This window comes from Manihot esculenta, chromosome 7 (genome assembly GCF_001659605.2).
Source record: "Manihot esculenta cultivar AM560-2 chromosome 7, M.esculenta_v8, whole genome shotgun sequence".
Lineage (NCBI taxonomy): Eukaryota > Viridiplantae > Streptophyta > Magnoliopsida > Malpighiales > Euphorbiaceae > Manihot > Manihot esculenta.
In genome coordinates, this window is record NC_035167.2 from 2234025 (window position 1) to 2254937 (window position 20913).

General features: G+C 27.8%; 3 protein-coding genes and 1 non-coding gene across 4 annotated transcripts; 3 read left to right on the forward strand and 1 right to left on the reverse strand.

The window, feature by feature from the left end:
* Nucleotides 1-8833: 8833 nt before the first annotated feature.
* Nucleotides 8834-9685, forward strand: LOC110619105 (ferredoxin). Its single transcript, XM_021762358.2, has one exon. It carries the CDS (start codon nt 8889-8891, stop codon nt 9336-9338), a length of 450 nt encoding a protein of 149 aa, XP_021618050.1. The 5' UTR covers nt 8834-8888; the 3' UTR covers nt 9339-9685.
* Nucleotides 9686-10026: 341 nt separating this feature from the next.
* LOC110619861 (ferredoxin) lies at nt 10027-10741 on the forward strand. Its single transcript, XM_021763432.2, has one exon. It carries the CDS (start codon nt 10108-10110, stop codon nt 10546-10548), a length of 441 nt encoding a protein of 146 aa, XP_021619124.1. The 5' UTR covers nt 10027-10107; the 3' UTR covers nt 10549-10741.
* Nucleotides 10742-12151: 1410 nt separating this feature from the next.
* On the reverse strand, nt 12152-18454 carry LOC110619156 (MLO-like protein 4). The gene is made up of 15 exons (XM_021762418.2): nt 18086-18454; nt 17607-17664; nt 17167-17393; nt 16775-16891; nt 16532-16595; nt 15483-15574; nt 14941-15015; nt 14313-14398; nt 13773-13822; nt 13641-13681; nt 13385-13555; nt 13261-13296; nt 13082-13149; nt 12945-13005; nt 12152-12650 (listed from the first exon to the last, which is right to left on the reverse strand). The coding sequence occupies exons 1-15, from the start codon at nt 18215-18217 to the stop codon at nt 12273-12275; spliced, it is 1656 nt and encodes a 551-aa protein (XP_021618110.1). The 5' UTR covers nt 18218-18454; the 3' UTR covers nt 12152-12272.
* A 1775-nt stretch (nt 18455-20229) lies between these two features.
* TRNAR-UCG lies at nt 20230-20303 on the forward strand. Its single transcript has one exon. It is a non-coding gene; the product is annotated as a tRNA-Arg (tRNA).
* The last annotated feature ends 610 nt before the right edge of the window (nt 20304-20913 follow it).

Genomic DNA, 20913 nt, shown 5'->3' on the forward strand with positions numbered 1-20913 from the left:
CACCAATTATTTCCACCTATATTATAGTTTGGATTTCCAGGCAATTTCTTCTTGTTCTTTATTTCTTGGTAAATCACTGGCATATGGTAAAATCTGAGTGCAAACGTTAACCCCGAAATCTTGATTCTTTAAAAGAGAATAAAAATGAAGATTACCTGCGAGATGTGGAATTACAGGCAACAATATATGCATTAAATATGCTTAAATTGTCACAGTTTCTACTGTTATTTTAACAGCAGCCAATTAGGATGTGGATTTCATTAAAATTAATATTTATGATGGGTTGTGATAAAGTTTGGATCTTATATATTAATACTATATAAATAATTAATTGAATAAAAAATATATTTTATAATAATATTTATAATTTTTTATATGTTTTCATTTAAAGTCGGAATTCAAGTATTTTTGAGAAATATTATTTTCTAAAAAAATAAAAATTATTAATGAAAAATATATATATATATATTTTTTATAAATTATTAATTAAAATATAGAAAATTAAATGGGTTCGTGTATGATACCAGTAATAATAATGGCACTGAAACTGGTTGGAATAGTTTTAGATAAATCTTAATCTGGTTTGAGATATGTTTGAGTATTGATGATATTAATCTTGGAGAGTGGTTTTTGTGGGTTAGCTACTTGTTTACATCTTTATTTCCGATTAACGTGCAGTGGTTTATAGCTTGGAATATTGTAGGTTGGATTTTTGCAAAATCATAATTTAGGTAATATATAATGGGTTGGAATGTAATTGGACTTTATAAATACCTAGATACGTGCCCCGCAATATGCGGAAATTTTTGTTTTTGAAAAATTATTAATAAAATAACTAATATAAATATATTATATAAATTTAAAAAAGAAATAAAATATATGAATTTATATTTAAAAATATGCTTCAATAAATTTTCGTGAGAACTTTGGTTTATCAACACTAAATATATTTATATTATACTTTTTAAGATATGGCGACATATGTTTACAGACTTTTTTTTTTTGCTATAAAAAATTTATAGATTTATTCTTTAATTGTAATCTTTCATGATATTTTTCATGTTTCTATGCTTATGATTGTTGTTTTTTACATGGGTTTATTATATTTATTTATTGATTATTTTTTCACTTATTAATTTAGTTATCTTTTTATTATAACTCTGGTCTTATTTAATAATTTAATTGTATAACATTTATGTAGGTATAAGTTTATATAGATATTATATTAAGAGAATTAGAATGGTCATACTAAATTATTATTATTATGATTTGTAATATAATATAACATAATTCCAAGACAGCAAAAAAATTATATATTTTAAAATTTTAACATATAAGGATATGTAATTTAATTTTTTTAATAAATATATTTAAATTTTATTGTACATTATAATTACTGTTCAATTATATTTTATTTAAATTATATAAATAAAAATTATAAAATTAAACATTATGTTTTTATAATAATCGACTTTTAATATGAAATCTTAAATATAAATTTTTGAATATTAAATTTGATAATCATCGTAGTCGAGATTTTATAGGAGGGTGAGGTCCAAAATGTATAGAGTTTAACACGTAAGTTGGTCCATTAGCATCCAATTCAGTCTACAATCGAGTAGGTCGGACTGATTGAAATTAAGTTCACCTGACGTGATGGGAGCGTAGGGAAATTGACTAAATTATACTACGATCCTATCAGCACGAGTGTCGAAAAAAAATTAAATGGCTGCCTAACAACAGTGATAAAATAAAAGAGAAAGGTGTGAACCATTCAGACTAAACTCACTCACTCATACTAAAATTCTATATTTTTTTAAATTTCAAATCACCAAAATTTATTAAATGGAGTCAAAGTTAATAAAATAATTTTCGGGTTGTTCTATCATTGCTATTTATGACAAATGATAAATTGAAATCTGTGGATTGTAGTTTATTTTCATAGGATGAAAGCACTCAGATCAGAACTTTGAGGGCCTTTATTTGTGGAAAAAAGATTTCTTGCTTTTTTTGTTCTTTTATATCTTATAAGAAAAATCATACTATTCATTTTTTATGAAAAATAAAGAAAACATAAAAAGTATGTACATAAATATTTTTTTAATTCAAAATAATAAAAATGTTCAGAATGTTTATTATTAAAACAGTTATAAAAATATATAAAAGCTTAATCTAAGTTCAAATTATTTTGCTATGTATTTTTTATTTATTGGTTCTATAATATTATAATATTTTATATTTAATATATACATTTTTAATTTTTAATTATAAAATATTAATAATTATTCTTTAATCAAATATTATTTTTTTAAAACGGTTGATTGTATTAATAAAATTTCATCAAATAAAGAGTGATATCATTCCAAACAGCAAAATGATTATACCTGATAAATTCTCTAACTAAAATATGAGCAGTTAGAATAGCATTACAATGAACCTATCTAACAGAAATATCAGTTCTAGAGTCTAATAAAAATTTACAATCATTCAAAATCAAATCTTATAAGATAATTTGGCAAAAATGCTTTTCAAGTGTCTGTCTAAACTAAACCCCTGCATAAGATAATTTGGCAAAAATATTCCTCTTTTTTCTCATCTCTCGAGCATAAATCATTAAAATCTTCCGAACAAAACCACAGAAAAGAGTTTCTACGAGATAAAGTTCGAATAAGGTTCCAAAATTCACATTGTCATTGTAATTCCGGAAACTCATAATAACTAGTGAACCTCCATTGAACATTACCTTCCGAAATAACCGAATCAATAAAATTTGAAAAAAAGCCAATCTCATAAATAAACCCATGACTGTTCCACATTAACGAAAAATCTCCTCCCAATCCTTGTCTCAATCCTTATCAATTGACTGAGAAGTAACTATCAAAATGTAAAAAATTACAAAAAATTTTCATATGAGAACTAAGAGTTTTTATTTCCATAAAAAATAAAATGTCCGGCTTGTAATTAGGAACCAAATCCTTAAATGCAATAATTATCCGAGGATTGTAGCCATAAATTTGTCAAAAAGGTCTGCATATTCTGAAAATTGATTGGGTTGTATATGAAAAACATTTCCACCATACAGAAATCATAAATGACGATCGGAATATTTCTGAAACTCTTAATAGGGACAATAATATTTTATTCTTCATTGATAGTCAATTGACACAAATCGTCTTCCATGGAGAAGAAAAAAGAAAAGAAGTTAGGTTTAAGAAAAAGTAAAAAACGAGAGTATCTAGTCCGAAAGAGATTACAAAGAGAAAAAATATTATTTTCTATTTAAAAAACAAAAGACAATGTAAAATAATAAAAGTTATTTTTACGTTTTTGATCTTTAATATATATCTAAAAATAGAAAGGGGGGAAAATTTTGAATCTCCAAATATACGTTTAGATTTATTTTATAACTTCAAATTTATTTTACAAAATTTTTGTTTAAAATTTTTTAGTTTAATTGATTAATTATATTAATATTTTATTTAAATTTAATTTCATTTAAAACTATTTTAATATTTAAATTCTACATAATTTAATTTTTTTATAATCTAAAATAGAATTTCATAAAACGTAACTAACTCAAAATTTAAAAATTTATATCTAAAAAATACCATAAAAGTTAGTAAAAAATTTAGTAACCATATATATTTTTTGTCGCTAATAATAAAATTGAGTGGTAACTGAGAAAATATAGCTGCAAATAGCTCGTCACTAATAATATTCATCAATGAATATTTATTTTTTAATATTGAAAATATTATTATTCTTCTGCTTTTAATAAATAAAAAAATATAATTAGTGAATTAAAAGTTATTTATATTTTTAATAATTTTAGACTAATTCAGTACATGATAAGTTTAAGCTTTTCAATGTAAAATATATAAATAAAATTTCTATAATGACAACCTAATTTAATTTTTTAAGTTTTATATGTATATCAAAAATAATTTTGAATAAAAATAAATTATAAATGATTAAATATAATATATTATTAAAAATAAATTATTTTAACTAAACTAAAAATATAAAATTATTAGTGTTCAAATTCTTTTTGCAATGTGATGAAGTTTCCTTTATCTACAATTTATAATAATTAAATATATATATATATATATTAATAATAATATTATAAATAATAAATATTATTGAATAAAATCAAACAATTTATATTCTAGTATTATATTTATAGTATTCATTAATAATAATAAAATTTATTAAGCTAAAATACCTTCTTAATTTTATTTTATTACACTTTTTCTAGCTAACTTCAATTATAATAAAAATTTAAGTCATATCCTAATAATATATTATTATATTTTAAAATTTAGATAACAGTTTTTTAATTAAAAAATAATTTATTTATTTTTACTAAAAAAAATATTTTTTATTAACTAATTTTTTTATTATTAGCACTACAAGTAGGGCTGTCCAATTGGTCGGTTCGGTTTCAAATCGAACCGAACAAAAAAAACTGAAAATTGAATGGTAAAAATAATAAAAATCGAAAAAATCGATTATAAAAATATAACCAAACCGAAACGAATCAATAAAAATCGATTCGATTCAGTTCGATTCGGTTTGATTAAACTGAAATCTGTAATTTTTTTTAATTTTCTACTTTTAATTTCAGTAAAATAATTTAATAAATATTTTACATAAATTTACCGATAAATATTATCTGAATATATAATGATAATATTTAAAAAATTTATAAAAATCCATATAAAATTTAAAAATACATATAAAATCAGTGTTTCACATAATAAAAATATGTATAAAATTGATTATTTAGTTTGTCGGTTATTTAACACGTTTAAACCGAATCGAATCGAAAATCGAATAAGATGAAAAATACTAATCGAACCAAACCGAATATTTCAATTAACCGAACCATTAAATTGAAATTGATCGGTTCGGTTTGATTTTTGATTCAAACCGATTTATGCTATCCCCTAACTACAAGTCAAATTCTCAATTATTCTAGTCAATTTTGCTCAAAAAGTAAGATTTTAGATTATAAATTTTTAATTTAAAAAATTACGACAATGCCTTTTAAATTAAAAATAAAATGATCAAAGCGTTTAAAGAATTTGGCTTATCATACCTACCATTAAGATTTAGGTTAAATTATAAAACAACTCAAATGTTTGAATTTTTAAATCAATAGACTTATTTTTCAAAATTTTTTTTTATTATTATAGCATGTGAGTCAAAAAAATAACTCAAATGTTTGAATTTTTATACTAATAGATTTATTTTCCAAAAAAAAATAATTTTTTATTGTGCCATGTGGGTCCAAGAAAACTAAATATGACATGTGTTTATGTCATATGACCACATTTTTTTACAATTTTAAATCTAAATTTTGATAAAATCTTGAAAAGGTTTCAAATTTTTTATTATAGTGCCAAAAATAAAATATTTATATTATCTGAATTTATTAAAAAATGTATGTCCACTTTAAATTCTTAAAATATTTCATTACTGTAAAATATCAAGTTAGCTTATTTTTTTTTAGTGTTAGATTGTTATATAGCTTTTAGGTATAGATATTTTTATTTTCGTATTCAAAACTCTTTATTTTGAATAAATAAAATATTTAGATTTCGATCAAAAATATGAAAAAAAAAATTACCAATTCGATCTTTAATCTAAATATTATGATATTAAGATTTTTAAAATTTAATTAAAATTTAACTAATAAACCTTTATATTTTTTAAATAAATCAGTCTCATTTAAAAAAATAAGTCAATTAATAATAATAATAATAATAATAAAAATACCGTCATATTACCACTAATCTTGCAAACACATGGAAGATATACCGTTGAAATGTCAGCCACGTGAATGACATGTTGATGTTATATCATCAATTTTAGTATTATTATTTATTTTATTATGGTGGGAGGAGTATTCGGTTTAAATAAAAAAAATCGATTGATTTAAAAATTTGATTCGGTTTTTTATATATTTCAGTTCAGTTTGATTTTTAATTTCAGAAATTTCAATTATTTCGGTTCGGTTCGGTTTTGATAAAAAAATCGAAAAAATCGAACTGAACTCATTAATGATAATAATATGTTTTTTCAATAATATAGAGAAATTAAATCATATTAAAATTAAAATATTTTAATTAAATTTGTAAATACTAAAAATAAAGTGTAAAAAATAAAAAAATTATTAAAAATCAAAATCGATCAAATCGAACCGAATCAGATTGGTTCAGTTCGATTCGATTTTTAACTAAAATCGGTTCAGTTCGATTTTCATAAACACTAAAATTTTGATTTTCAGTTTAACCGAACCGACCGAATGATCACCCCTAGGTGAAAGTATGTGATCTAAATTGGGAAAAAAAATTTAGGTTTTTAATTTGAAAAAAAAAATCAGCCTTTAATTTTGTTTTAAAAAAAGAAAAGAAGTACATATGAAGTGTGCAATAGGTCCTTATATTTTAAAGTGGTGATTCTTAAAAGTACAAAAGGGAGAAAAATAGAAGGGGTATTCATAAAAGCATGCCTTGTTAAGTGGATTAGAGGAAAAAAAAAGTTTTGAAGAAAAATTTTCAAAAGGGAAAATGATGATAAAGAGATAAAAAAGAGAAAGGAAGAGAGAGAAAAAGTTTTGAGATAGATAAAGAGAAAAAAGGACTTATTTATCAAAATATAGGGGTTTATTTGCAAATTAAGGGAAAAATAATTTATATTTAAAATGTATTTTTATGAAAAGTATTTTTTATTAAAAAATAATTTTTAACAAAATAATATATTTTTTATTATTTAATTTTAATTTAAAAAATAATATATTAAATTTTAAAGCATGAAAAATAATTTTTTATTTTAAATATTAAAATATAGCAAAAAATACTTTTTATAAAAAAGATTTACAATTTAGTTCTTGAAAATCTTTCCTTATATGTTTAAAAAAGTATTAAAATATTTTTATTTTTTCTCTCCGTCAATAAAATAATCATTTTATTTATTTCTACCGTTAAAAATATAATAAAAGATCAAATTATCCCTTTATTCTTCTCCTCCTTCTTCTTGGTTGATTTTTTCTCTTCCCTTTCTTTTTCTTTTTTGTTCTGTTTTTTTTCTTTCTTAATTTTTTTTATTTTTTTTTATTTTTTTTCTTTAAAGAGAAGGAGGCAGGGACTCTCCTTCGTTATCATCATCTTCTTATTCTCCTCTCCTTTTTCTTTTTTCTTTTTCTTCTCCTTCACTATCTTCTTCTCCTCTTTCTTTTTCGTCGTCTTCTTCTTCTTTTTCTCTTTTATCATTATTTCCTTTTTTTTCTTCTTTTTGTTTTTCTTTTTCTGAAAAACATAAGGAGAATGAAAAGGAAAGACTATTTTATTAACGAAAAAAAAAAATAAAAATATTTTAATAAATATAAAAAAAATAAAAATATTTTAATAAATTTATGAAAATATAGAAATTTACGTGTTAATAATAACAATATTCAAAAATTAAATAAGAAATTTTATTTAAAGATAAAATTGAATTTTAAAATTTTTTCTCTTTAATTCTTTATTTATTTTTAACAAAAAAAATAAAATAATTATTTTGTTGATAAAAAAAATATTTTAATAAATTTTTAAAAATATAAGAGCTGAATTGTTAATAACGATAATATTTATGAATTAAATAATAAATGAATATAATTAATAAAAAAACTAAATTTTAAAAAACAGAAACCTGGAAAACACTAAAAAAAGAAACAATAGACATACATTATACATGACTGTCGTACTTGTTTATTGATAAAAATAATTAAAACACCTCCATTTTTAAAACAACAAAGAGCAATAAGTTGACAGTTGTCATCCGTTGCTAAAAGTAATTGTTTGTAAAAGAATTGTTGTTTTATATTTTAAAAAAAAATACGAAAAGCTATTTTTAAATTTGAACCTATAATATATATACAAGTGGCAACAGGGGGGGGAAGAGGATGTTGACATTTTCAAATATATTTTTATATATATTTAATAATTATAAGCGATAAATATTTTTTTAAAATATTAAATAAATAAAAATATTATTTTTTAATAATATAATATTGTAAACTTAAATGTATTCGTAATTTTAATAACTTTAAATTTTTATAATTAAATCAATACATTAATTCAAACTTTTCAGTGAGATTTACTATAATATTTAATAATTTAAAAAATAAATTATATAAATTTTTATTTTTTATAATATTTTATTATTCATTAACAGCTTGCCGAATGAGAATAAAAATTATATTTAAATTTGAAAAAATTAAATATATACCTAACCAGACAGTATTCGATCCAAATCGAAAAAATTAATCGAATTAAATTAATTTAAAATTTTATTTGATTTTTTATTATTTTAATTCGATTCTACTTTTAATTTTAAAAATTTTAATTATTTTAATTCAGTTCGATTTTATAAAAAAAATAAAAAATTGAACTGAATTATTAATGATAATAATATGTTATTTTTAATAATATAGAAAAATTAAATTTTATTAAAATTAAAATATTTTGATTAAATTTTAAAATACTATAAAGTGTAAAAGATAAAAAATTTATTAAAAATTGAAACCGAACAAATTAAATAGAATCGAATTGAATCAGACCGTTTCAATTTGATTTAATTTTTAACTAAATTAATTCGATTTGATTTTTATAAATACTAAAATTTTAAATTTTAATTTATTCAATTCACTTCAGTTTAAATCAAACCGACCGAATACTCAACCTAACTATTATTTTTAACAAAATATTAGGGAACATAGCTCTCGTACTCCATGCCTAAATCCCCCTGCCTATAAATAATTGTCATACCATGTATTTATCTTATAGGGAATAGCCGAGATACACTATAATCCTCCAAGAAAGAAACTCTCATCTCTTACGACAATGGCATCCACAGCCAACCTCTCCAGCGCCATGTTCAGCACCTCCTTCACCGTCCGAGAGCCGGTCACTAGCCTACGGGATCTTCCTAATATTGGAAAGGCTCTTTTCGGCTTGAAATCCAACCGTGGAGGACGGTTTAAGGCAATGGCATTGTACAAAGTGACTGCCATCACTCCAGATTGCAATATTCAAATCGATTGTCCTGATTATACCATTATTCTTGACGCTTTGGAGAAGGCTGGTCATGACCTGCCATGCTCATGCAGGGCTGGTGATTGCTCTGCTTGTGTTGCGAAACTTGTAGAAGGAACTGTGGATCAGTCTGAGGGGTGCTTCCTTGACGAGGATCAGATTGCAGCTGGTTGGGTTCTCACTTGTGTTGCTTATCCTCGGTCTGATGTTGTCATTATGACACACAAGGAGGAGGAGATGACTAATGATGAGGATTAATTATTGAAGCCTGGTCGGAGTCTTCTTTACTTTGTTTTTGTAATAAGTCTCTGTTGGTTTGTGGGGTTGGCTTAGCTTGTTCTTCAGAACAAGACTGTCATGTTTTGTTGTTAATGGAGTTTTGTTGAAGTTTGTCGTCACAATCGGATCAAACTCTCATCAGCTTAGTAAAGTTTTATTATCAATGGAGTATTACTATGTTCTATGCCATGGTGATGGATTTCGTAATTTGGGCTTTCATTTCCTCCCCCTCTAGCACTGCTTGGCACAGTTGTTGGAAGGGAATGGAGTGGCGCTGCAAAGAGAAATTATACAATGAAGTTTTTATCACCTGTCTTTATTTTCAAGGAATATACGATGTTTGGCTTGGCAGGAAATGTATAAAATTACAAATTTAACCCTTAGATCAAGTATTATTTTCAAGAAATTATATAAAATTAAAAAAATTATATAATATAAAAATTAAATAATAAATTACCCTAAATTTTAACTCATTATTTTTCCACGTATGAATTTTACAATATGGTTAATAATATAAACCATAAATATATATATATAATGCCAAGAAAAAAAAATTCTGTGGTGATAATAAAAAAGATAATGTTTGCCACAAATGATTGCCACGTGGCAGATAGGGTTCCATGCCACTTCAACTCCCAGCATTTTCTAACCACACTATCTCCACAAGCCACCCTTTTATCAACGCCACTCCTCTCTCCCACTCTTTAGCCTCCTAAGCCAAAGAAACAGACTCTTCTCTTAGGCAAAAATGGCCGCCACAGCCAACCTCTCCAGTGCAATGTTCACCACCTCCTTCACCCGCCGGCAGCCGGCGACTAGCCTACGGGCACTTCCCAACGTTGGAAAAGCTCTTTTCGGCTTGAAATCCAGCCGTGGAGGAAAGTTCAAGGCAATGGCAGCTTACAAAGTGAAGGCTATCACTCCGGAGGGTGAATTTGAAATTGAATGTCCTGATGATGTCTATATCCTCGACGCTTTTGAAGAAGCTGGTGTTGATCTTCCATACTCATGCAGGGCTGGTTCTTGCTCTTCTTGTGCTGGGAAAATTGTAGCAGGAGCCATAGATCAATCTGATGGAAGCTTTCTTGACGATGAACAGGTAGAAGAGGGTTGGGTTCTTACTTGTGTTGCTTATCCTCAGTCCGATATTGTTATTGAGACACACAAGGAAGAAGAGCTTACTGGTTAATGACGTGGTTTTGAAATTCCAGCCGGCGCCGGAGTTTTCTTTTGCTTACTTTTCTAAGTCTGTTGGTTTGTGGGGTTGGCTTAGTTTGTTGTTCAGGACAAGATTGTTGTGTTAAAGTTTGTTGTCAGAAACGGATCAAAAACTCTTGTAGCTTAATAATATTTTATATATGTGGCTGTGTTTTCTTTCTTGATTTCTCTGTCTCACTTCTTAAAGCATTTGTTGGATTGCTAAGCTATCCAAGATTTTTCCTTTTTTTCTCTGGTGTGTTCTGAATGATTCATATCAATTCTTATTTTGTTTGTATCCATTGAAGAAACTATGGGGTTCAAAGGTTTGTGAAATAAGATCATGAATGAGAGGCCCATGTTTTCCCAACTGGGATAAGATGGATCCAGAAACCATAGGCTGTATACGTGTGTGTATCTCTGCCATATAAAAAGCTGGTTATTATGATAGAGAAAAGGTTTAGATAATGTGATTAAAGAGGCTAATGTAAAATAATGACGTTTTAGTTAAAATTATTAGGCTGATATGGGTTCAGTTTAGTTTTTTAGTTTGATTTTGATGAGAAAAAAATTAAAAAAATTAAATTAAATTAATTTAATAATAATAATATATTATTTTTAATAATATCAAAAGATGAAATTATATTAAAATTAAAAAATTTTAATTAAATTTTAAAATATTTTTATTAAAAGTTAAAAAATTTATTAAAAATTTAAATTAAATTAAAATAAATCAATTCAATTTGATTTAATTTCTGATTAAAATCGATTCGATTTAATTTTTATAAATATTAAAATTTTAATTTTCATTTATTTCGATTTGATTTTAAAATAACCGACTGAACAACCACCCTAAAAATATAATATATTTTATAATTAATTTAAAATAATAAAATTTTACTGAATAAATGCGAAGAAATTTCTTGTGTTTCTTGCTAATAATAATTTTTTTATTTATAAAAAGTCTTTAAAACTTGAAAATTTTATTAATATCAATTATAAAACTTTTTATACACAATTTTATTAACATTTTTTCATTTTATGTTATATTTAAATAGAAGAAACTAAGTTTTTTTTCAGAAAATAATTTGTATTTAAAAAATATTTTTTATAGAAAATATTTATTTTTTATTTATGATTAAAATCTTCCCATCTTTTAGACAGAAAGTGGCCTCTACAGCCACACTATCCGATCCCATGTTCACCACCTCCTTCACCCACTAGCAGCCGGTGCCTAGTCTCCGAGCTCTTCCCAACGTCGGCGAGGCTCTTTTCTGCTTGAAAACCAGCCGTGGAGGGCAGTTTAAGGCAATGGCAACATACAAAGTGAAGGCCATAACACCAGATGGTGAAGTGGAAGTCCAATGTCCTAATGATACCTAAATTCTTGAGGCTTTAGAGGATGCTGACATTGACCTGCCATTTTCATGCAGGGCTGGTTCTTGCTCTTCTTGTGCAGAGAAACTTGTATCAGGGACTGTGGATCAGTCAGAAGGAAACTATCTTGAAGATGAGCAGATAGAAGCTGGTTGGGCTCTCACTTATATTGCTTATCCTCTGTCTGATATTGTGTTTATAAGTTTTAAATAAGCGAATGAGAAAATTCGGAGGAACTCAACTGAGATAAGTTGTAGCTTTTGCAATTTCAGGCAGAACATGCCAAGAAGGCACTTTAGGCCAGGAAAAAAAATAACTATAGTTAATATGAAAACTCACTCAAGTCCTAAACAATTCTGAGCTTGCATCATCATCTTCTTCAATGATAGGAGGATGCGATGTGCTGTCATTTAAGTACTCTTCAATCCGTGAGGAAAGTCCGATATGGTGAGGGTTTGAATTCTCAGCATCTTCTGCGTGTTCTGGAGGTGCTACAGTTATCTCATTCAATGAACCTAAGGAAGATGACCGAGATATAGTGCCTGATGCAACTGTAATTTCATCTCCTTCAAGTGTTGTATCAAGTGAACATACTGATCTTGTAGCGACTGAATGCACAGATTCACGTTTAGACCTCTCCTTCACTCTCTTACACCAGCTGTGAAGAGAGTCTCTCACACTCTCAGCAACTAAGGCTTTCTTAAACCGCGATCCCATCTGGAGTCACCGAGAGACAGAAAACTGATATATATTAGCTTATCATTTAACAGAAGTAATGCTTCATGCTTCATGCTTCATCTATTTATGCATATCCCCAGAGTCTATGATGATCCTAGTGGCTGGGCTCGGACTTGGTCTGGCCATGCAAAATGCAGGTAATGTAACAAAATAAGCTGGAAGCATTGTCCGCTTCGCATGAATTGTCGAAGAAAACAAGATGGATGCTCATGCTAGAACAATATTAGGTAAGCAATGACAATGTTAACTTTATCAGTAAAAATGTCAGCAAACCTGAGTAACGATTACGTTCAGAGGCACTGTGCTATAGCTACACCAGAACTGAACAAGAACCCTGCATTCAACAATTTAATCAAACTACTACACACCAAAGAAGTGTAGGAGTTTCTGCCAGACAAAACATAACATACCCAGAAGCGAGCCGAATAACTACCATCACATGGTTTTTCATGAAGCATGATCTTTCCTTAAATCCCCACTAACACAAGGAAAATATAATTCAATACAATTGCATTTATCATAAATGAAATAAAAAATAATAAAACAAATAAAATACCCACGCACGGACAGATGGAGGACTTATTCTTACCAAGGACCAGATGAATGTTGCCATCTCAAAGGCATTCTGCAGAAAAAGCAAAATATTAACAACTGCATATAAAAAATGTAGATAAATTCTGTATTGATATACAAGATATGCCTAAGATCCTCACCTGAAATATAATAAACTGTATCAGCCTTAAAAGTATCTCAGGTTTTCCAAACCAAAACAGATCATCCCGTGGCTTCAATTGAGTTCCAACAGATGGACCGGTTTGTTCGACAATTTCAAGTGCTAATGTGGAAACAACATGCTGAAGTTTTGTCCCAACCAACATGACAAGCTTTGACATGTAAAATAATCATGCTATAAATGAATAGCCATCTTGTTATGTTAGTAAAAATGACCAAAAGAGCTAATGTACTTACAATGGCAGGGATGAAAGATAGCCAAAAGTAGATATTTAAGCCTGCAACATTAGACAACTTCACCATCCATAGAACTATAACTTGAGAATGCAAATAGCGTTTCTTTTTCACATTCTGAAAATGGCAGCTTACCGTGAATATTTATGAAGATGCACACTATAGCATAAACCCAAAGCGGCCAGCTACAAAATTGAAAAATGATTCAGTTCACCTCATTTTCTATTTGTTTTGTCAACTTGTGAAATTAATTTATTACTAATATAGCTTACATAAATTAAGATCAAGTAGGTTATGTTGGCAATCATATGATTATTGAGTTTCAGACAATTCCTAGACTATTAAACGATCAGATTTCCATGCGAAACCATTACAGGAACGGATAATATTCACCAGAACCAATATGTTATGTTAGAAAAAGCTTGGTTTTGATGTGAATCAAAAAAGGCTTTCATGTTAAGTTTTTCTTCTTGACTCTTGCTAGATCTCAGGCAATAAAATATTAAATATATATATCTAAAACTCGGCATGTGAAAAGAATAGAAATGGAGGAGTATCTGAGCTCCCAATTACATTAGGACAGGCTTGTCAGCTGAATATGTAGATCTAAGAACCGAAGACATTCTGACATCAAGAAAATGAAAGAAAAATATTTCAAATAGGTTGAATGCATACCTAATCCCCAAAATGCCATGAAATTCATCTTCCATACTCCGAACCATGTATTTATGGAAATCATATGAAAGTGGTAATTTATGCTTCTGAAAAGTGAAAAGCATGACAAAATGCAAACATAAGTTCAGTACAAGGAAGGGTGAAATAAAGCAATCAGAATAGATAAACAGAGTTCTTGAATAAACTAGCCATGTGAATTTGCAACACTACAAGAGCACAAGTTAGACTCAGTTTTAGCAAGCCTGAGATATTAATATTAAAAGAATTTCATCTGCACAATATCCAAACTACAGCTTCTGAATTAACAATTCAAACCCTGACTTTATAAATTTTAGTTTCTTACTTTGGTTTTATCCATTGCCATTTGGATATTGCATATAAATGTAAAAACAAATGTTGACAATAACCTACTTTGTGGGGTATGAAAGGAAGCAGTAATGTTGTAATTCAATGCATGCAGAAATAGAATATTCTTTCAAGAAGCATGTGTTCTAGTGGATAAGGCTGAAGTGAGCTTTTGAACTAGAACACACATGGTTAAAAAAGAGAGTTTTCATTTTTTACAGCCTGGGAAAAGTTGCCCAAAAGAAAGAACACAACAAAATAGTGTAATAAGTTTGATACCCACTGTGATGAAACCCAATCGCAGTGCCAAGTAGTCTGATTTCTTTATAGAACTCTTAAATTGTCTCAGAAAGCAAAGCTGCAGAAATGAACCACTTTCATAGTCAAAATACTGATCAATTCCCTTAAGCAAACATTTAAAGAGTAATAAGCTAATAATAATTATAAATCCATTAGTAGATTGTTTCACCATGAGAATTATCAGCATCATCAGTCCTGTTAGGCTGTTACTAAGATGTTAGTACAGTATAACTTGAAAAGTTGGATTTTATGTAGGAAGTTGACAGCATTGTTGTCTACCTTTACATGGCTAGTGGAGCGATATGGAAATCAATTAGACAAAGAGGTTGTAGTTTCTAATAGAGTATTATATTTACAGGCAAGATAACTGCTGATTTCAGTTTTCATGCCGAACCCCTGTCTTTTTGTGGTGCAGAACAATGTGTCGTCTTAGTTGCTAAGCCACAAGTTAGAAGGTTTCGTACGCTAAAAAGCATCAACAATCATATATTATTTCTGTGAAAAGGAAGAAAGAAAGAAACTCACCATCCAAATGAGAATCCGACTTCTGCTCCACGGATGAGATGCATGGTGGAAAACAAAGGTTGATTGTCGCCTCATCACCTTCTTTTTCTTGGCTATAAAAAATATCAAAAGTAGGAAAGGTTACATACCGAAAGATTTACAATGTAAAGACACTACATGGAAAAGCAATAAAAAAGTTAACAAAATATATATATATATTTTTTTTAATTTAAAAAGTTATCTTTAAATAATCTAAAGTTCAAAATAAGATGCCTGGTTGTATTGGTCTTTTTTTCACTTGCGTCATTTAGCAATTTCTGATCTCTACAATTTAGCAGTTTAATCTTTAAACTTGATGCCATTGCTGATGACTACTAAGTTGGGAAGACCTCACTATAAAAGCACAAAAATAGTCTCTAAAATGTGTTTGGAATTCAGTCTGCTACACGTCCAAGATCACACATACACGCCCTCTTGGTAATAGACAGATTTCTCATGCTAGCTTATAGTTGATGCCTTGAACAATCAGATAACTACATCACACTAGCTTAATATACTGATATTTACATTATTTTCTCTTTGTTAATGGTATCTGGAAAATCCTTTTTATCTCCTTAGGCTTAGTCAGTTCATTTATATTCATCTTTCTAAAATATAGTCCAAATATTTTGCTAAAATTAACACAGATTGCTACGAGCACGCATGCAAGGTCAGCTGGTTGAGAGTCTGTGAGGCTATTTTGCTAACACCATATGTGCATTCATAACATCCATATTGATAACATTGTGATGTCAAATCCCCTAACAGTATTTATAAGAATCTTGGATTTTCTGGGATAAAATTTTGTTTCCTTTCATCCGACTATGCAATATGATCGAACACAATTTTCAAATGGCCTCAAAGCCTAAATCTGCAAAGCCAATGTCTCTGTGGATTAATACTTGAGGAAAATCTATCAATTGGTTGTTCATCAGGTAATCATTAACCACAAATCTCTAGTAGCTGAAGGATGTTGCTAAATAAGCCATAGTCAACATATCAGTTTATTTTTCATTGCTTCATTTGTATACCTTGATGCAAACTTCCATCAGCCACTAAACTGGCTTGGTTTTCCCATTTCCTCCAACTGTAAATCTACAAAGACAGAGAATGGAAGAGGAATAAATCTATGTAGAAGCATCACAAATTGCATATAGATAAATTTACAACAGCATAGCTTTTTAGATAAATATAACAAATGATATCGAACAAGAAATCATGGGCTCGACTTTATTTAGGAGCCCCAATTTGGTGAAAAAGATATGAAGAGGTACCTTGCTCATTGCCAGGCCAACAGCCAAACAGCTGTAAAGAACATGAGTAATGCCAAGAACAAACAGAAACCGGTGGAGCTGCTCAAGACCCTCCAATGAAACAAAGGGTTCGTGACCCTGAAATCACCCAACTTAATTATTACATATAGTTCACCCACCATTGTATCTCATTTGCTCCATTTGTTATCAAGAATTTTGTAAGAATTCAATTCAAATGGTTTCTTTTCTAACAATTCTATGGTTTGGAATGAAAGAATTAGATTACTTTTAACTTGAAAAAAAATCATCTTAAAAAGAAAGTGAAAGTTTGCATATTTTATAAGAATTCATTTGAATTCTTTTCATGCAGAACAAATGTATAAAGTCCTAACAGAGAAAGAAGCAAAATTTACCTCACCACATTGATGAGACGTTCGAGTTGTTATCCCTTTTGGAGGAATATCAGTCTTGTTGAGAAAAAATGATGAACTTTCAAGTAAGACATGTTCAGTGAGATCATAATCCTCCTTTGAACAAAGATAGAATTTACTATTGAAAAGAGATGAATTTACACAAATCTCAGATAGCCATCTTCCACATTGCGCCAAGAACAAAGATATAAGCCCAAGCAGCATCAGCTCTAACAAGAATAAAAAGGCAGCAAAAATTTATGGAGATTAAAATCCAAACCATAAACTTATCAAAGGGGATATGCAAAACAATGTAATAAAAACTGATCAAATTAAGATCTAAACCCATATAAAAAAAATTGAAAACTTGAGCCTAGAATTATTTCAATCCTTGATCAATAGGCATGATATGATTGTTTCCATTGATGAATCAAAATGCTCACCTTCCTTAATTTTCTCCAGAGACGCAAACAGAGCCTTCCTCCTTGTCTTGTTCAACCACTGTAGAGAGAATCGGAGAAAAATGATTATTTTCTCTTCTTTTTATGAGCAAAATGAAAAGTCTAGCTATTTGCTAATTGCTATGTATCAATAAAGGAGTATGACAAAATTTCTATATCCAGGCTTTGTTTCATTCATCGAACCCACATTTTCCTGGCAACCAAACAGGACATTGTAAAGAAATTTGCTCCGTTCTTCAACATTTGAATCTTATATGTTTTCAGGTAATCCCCAATGAATTAACAGTTATTCCAGTGCATTGCATTTTCCGGCAGTTTCTCAGGAAAAAAAGCAAAGCAAAATCATTCTTACAAAACTGCTATGCTCTCTAACTTCCTGAAACTTATTCAAGGAAAGCAAATCACCACCTCCCTCAGTCTTCCTTGCAAGAAAAACCAAGAAACAAACAATCATTCTCTACCTTTCCAAATCTGTAGATGGAGCGTTCAACAATGAAGCACACGAAAACCAAGACAGTAACCAGCGTAGCTACAGCGTAAGTAGGAGTCTCAGCCAGAGACCTCCCTGGTCTCATCAACACTTGTTCTGCCATTTCTCAAATCATACAAAACCAACAACACAACAACAAAGAAAAAAAAGCTCCCACTTTAACTTCTTCACCACTACTTTCCTGGGAAAACTGAGTACTTTCTCCAGAAACCTTCAACCAGCTGAAAGTTTCCAACTTTAAACTTCCCCACTACTTTCTGAGAAACAGAAGAGTATTTTTCCCATGAAAAGTGAAAGTGGGTGACAGTGAGGGAAAGTGTAGGATCCAGGACATGAGGAAGGAAAGTGAATCCAATAGATCAATAATGCTTTTGAAAACTGAACATTAAATTATTATTATTACTTTTTGTCATTAGTGAGAGTTGAATTGCAAAGAGAACATGCAAGGTCTACGGATGTGTTTGGAGATATTAGTTGTTTATAGGATCTTTGCTTTGGATTTAGCAAGCCAGCCCACTTTTACTTGCATGGGAATCGCTGCTGCACTTCACTTTCTCTCTCTTTCATACGCATACAGGCTACAGTTTTCACCGAATGCAACCTGCTCACATGGAGGCTGCATCACTTTCTCTCTTTGGAGAAATTTACTACTTAGTGCTTAGGAAAACTAGCTAACAGATAGTTTATTATTTAAAAATTTATTAATTAATCTTTTAATTTTTTAAAAATATCTATTGATCAATTATTTTATGTTGATGATATTTTAAATATTTTAATATATTTTTTAAAATTAAATTAATAATTTTATTTATTTTATAAGAATTAAATAATAATTTTATTTATTTTTTTATTGCCTTTTGTATGAGGAAAAGATTTAGGTGAATGGACCTCCAATTAGCATGTGAGCTCCATTGAAAGCAAACCAATTACTTTTAACAAATTTTTGAAGATTGAAAACAGGAATTAGCACTATTTTATTCAAATTAAAAAAATGGATAAAATTAAATTAATTTAAAATTTTAATTTTGATGAAATTTTAACATTCCGTTACGAGGTTGGTCCCATAATGACAGTTCGTGATCTGAAAATTTCTAAATCTTTCGAACGAACCAGGTATAACCCGCTCATCCTTGGGACCGAATTCTATTTAAATCTCTCAATCAGGCCGGCTCAGCCCTTCCGGCCCTAAGACCAGACCTCCCTTGGGTTTCAGTCCTATTCTTATCTTTCGGTCCAGCTCGGAGGAGTAAAGGTAGTCAGCTCATTCTCCTAGTGAGTTCATCCGAATGCTATTGTAAAATTCTATTTTATGGATCTCAAATTATTAAATTTAATTTTTTTATTTTTTTGGATGATTTTTAATTTTAAAAATTTTGATTATTTCAATTCGGTTCAATTTTGATCAGAAAAAAATTAAAAAAATTGAATCGAATCGACTAGTGATAATAGTATATTACTTTTATAGAGATTATATTATATTAAAATTAAAATATTTTAATTAAATTTTAAAATAATAAAAATAAAGAGTAAAAAATAAAAACTTTATTAAAAATTCAAATTAAATTAAATTGAACTAAATTAAACTGATTCGATTTAATTTTTAATTAACATCAATTTGATTTGATTTTTATAAATACTAAAATTTCCGTTTTCAATTGGAATCCGAAAAAATAATAAAAGTGAAGCATTATTTAAAGCTTTCTGATACCACCCATGTGTATTATTGAAATGCTAATTAATCATATTTGTTGGAAAGATATTTAATTATTTAAGAACAATATTTGTCAATAATTGTTTTAAAAAATTAATTACATTATTTTAAATTAAATAAATAAAATATATCTAAAATTTGATATTTTAAATATATTTTTTAATTATAAATACAAATATTTTTTTAATTTTTAAATATTTTTATTATTTTCATATAAAATACATTTCTTATATTTTCCTTCTATAATTTTTTTAAAAAATAAAATAAAATTTTCTTATTAGCTAAAATGAAAAATAAAAATTATTTTTTTCATAAATAAATAGGCTGCAAACTTCTTTTATTTAGGTCTTCTGCAATTGAAGAGAACCAATGAATATATAGAAAATTGTTAACGTTAACATCAAGACCGCATAGCGCAGTGGATTAGCGCGTCTGACTTCGGATCAGAAGGTCGTGGGTTCGACTCCCACTGTGGTCGTTTTTTTTTTTATCCGCATTGTCGTTTTGCTTTTATGGAGAAGCCGTTTGGCTGTTTCAAGCACAAATCCAAGGCTTTAGTATTCCCTAAAATGCTGCCGTTTAAATAAATACGCAAAGGTATTTTCAGTTCACGGAAGTCTTGCCCGTTCTTAACTGTTCAATCCTCTTTTAGAGATTCATTTTGGATGATAATTCATTTTAAATTACTATATTTCTTTTTATTTAATTTTAAATTATTTATAAATTAAAAATACTTTATAAATATTAAGCGATTATAAAGTAATTTTTATAAATTAATTCCAACAAAATGAGGATTTTATGTTACTTTAATTTAATGAAATATAAAAATGATAAAAATCTGATTATTAATAATAATGATAAAATCTGATCATTAATGTACATTTAAATTTAAATTCAAATAAATTAATATTTAATTAATAATTTTTTTAATATAATATATTATCATAACATATTATAGCTAATTAAATATGACCTTAGACCTTTCAAGGCTACGTGATGCATTTTCCACCAGGCTAAGCCTTGGAGTGCATATGATATCTGGTTTTTGTAATACTAAATTGCAAAAATATGAAAAATATTTGTTTGTG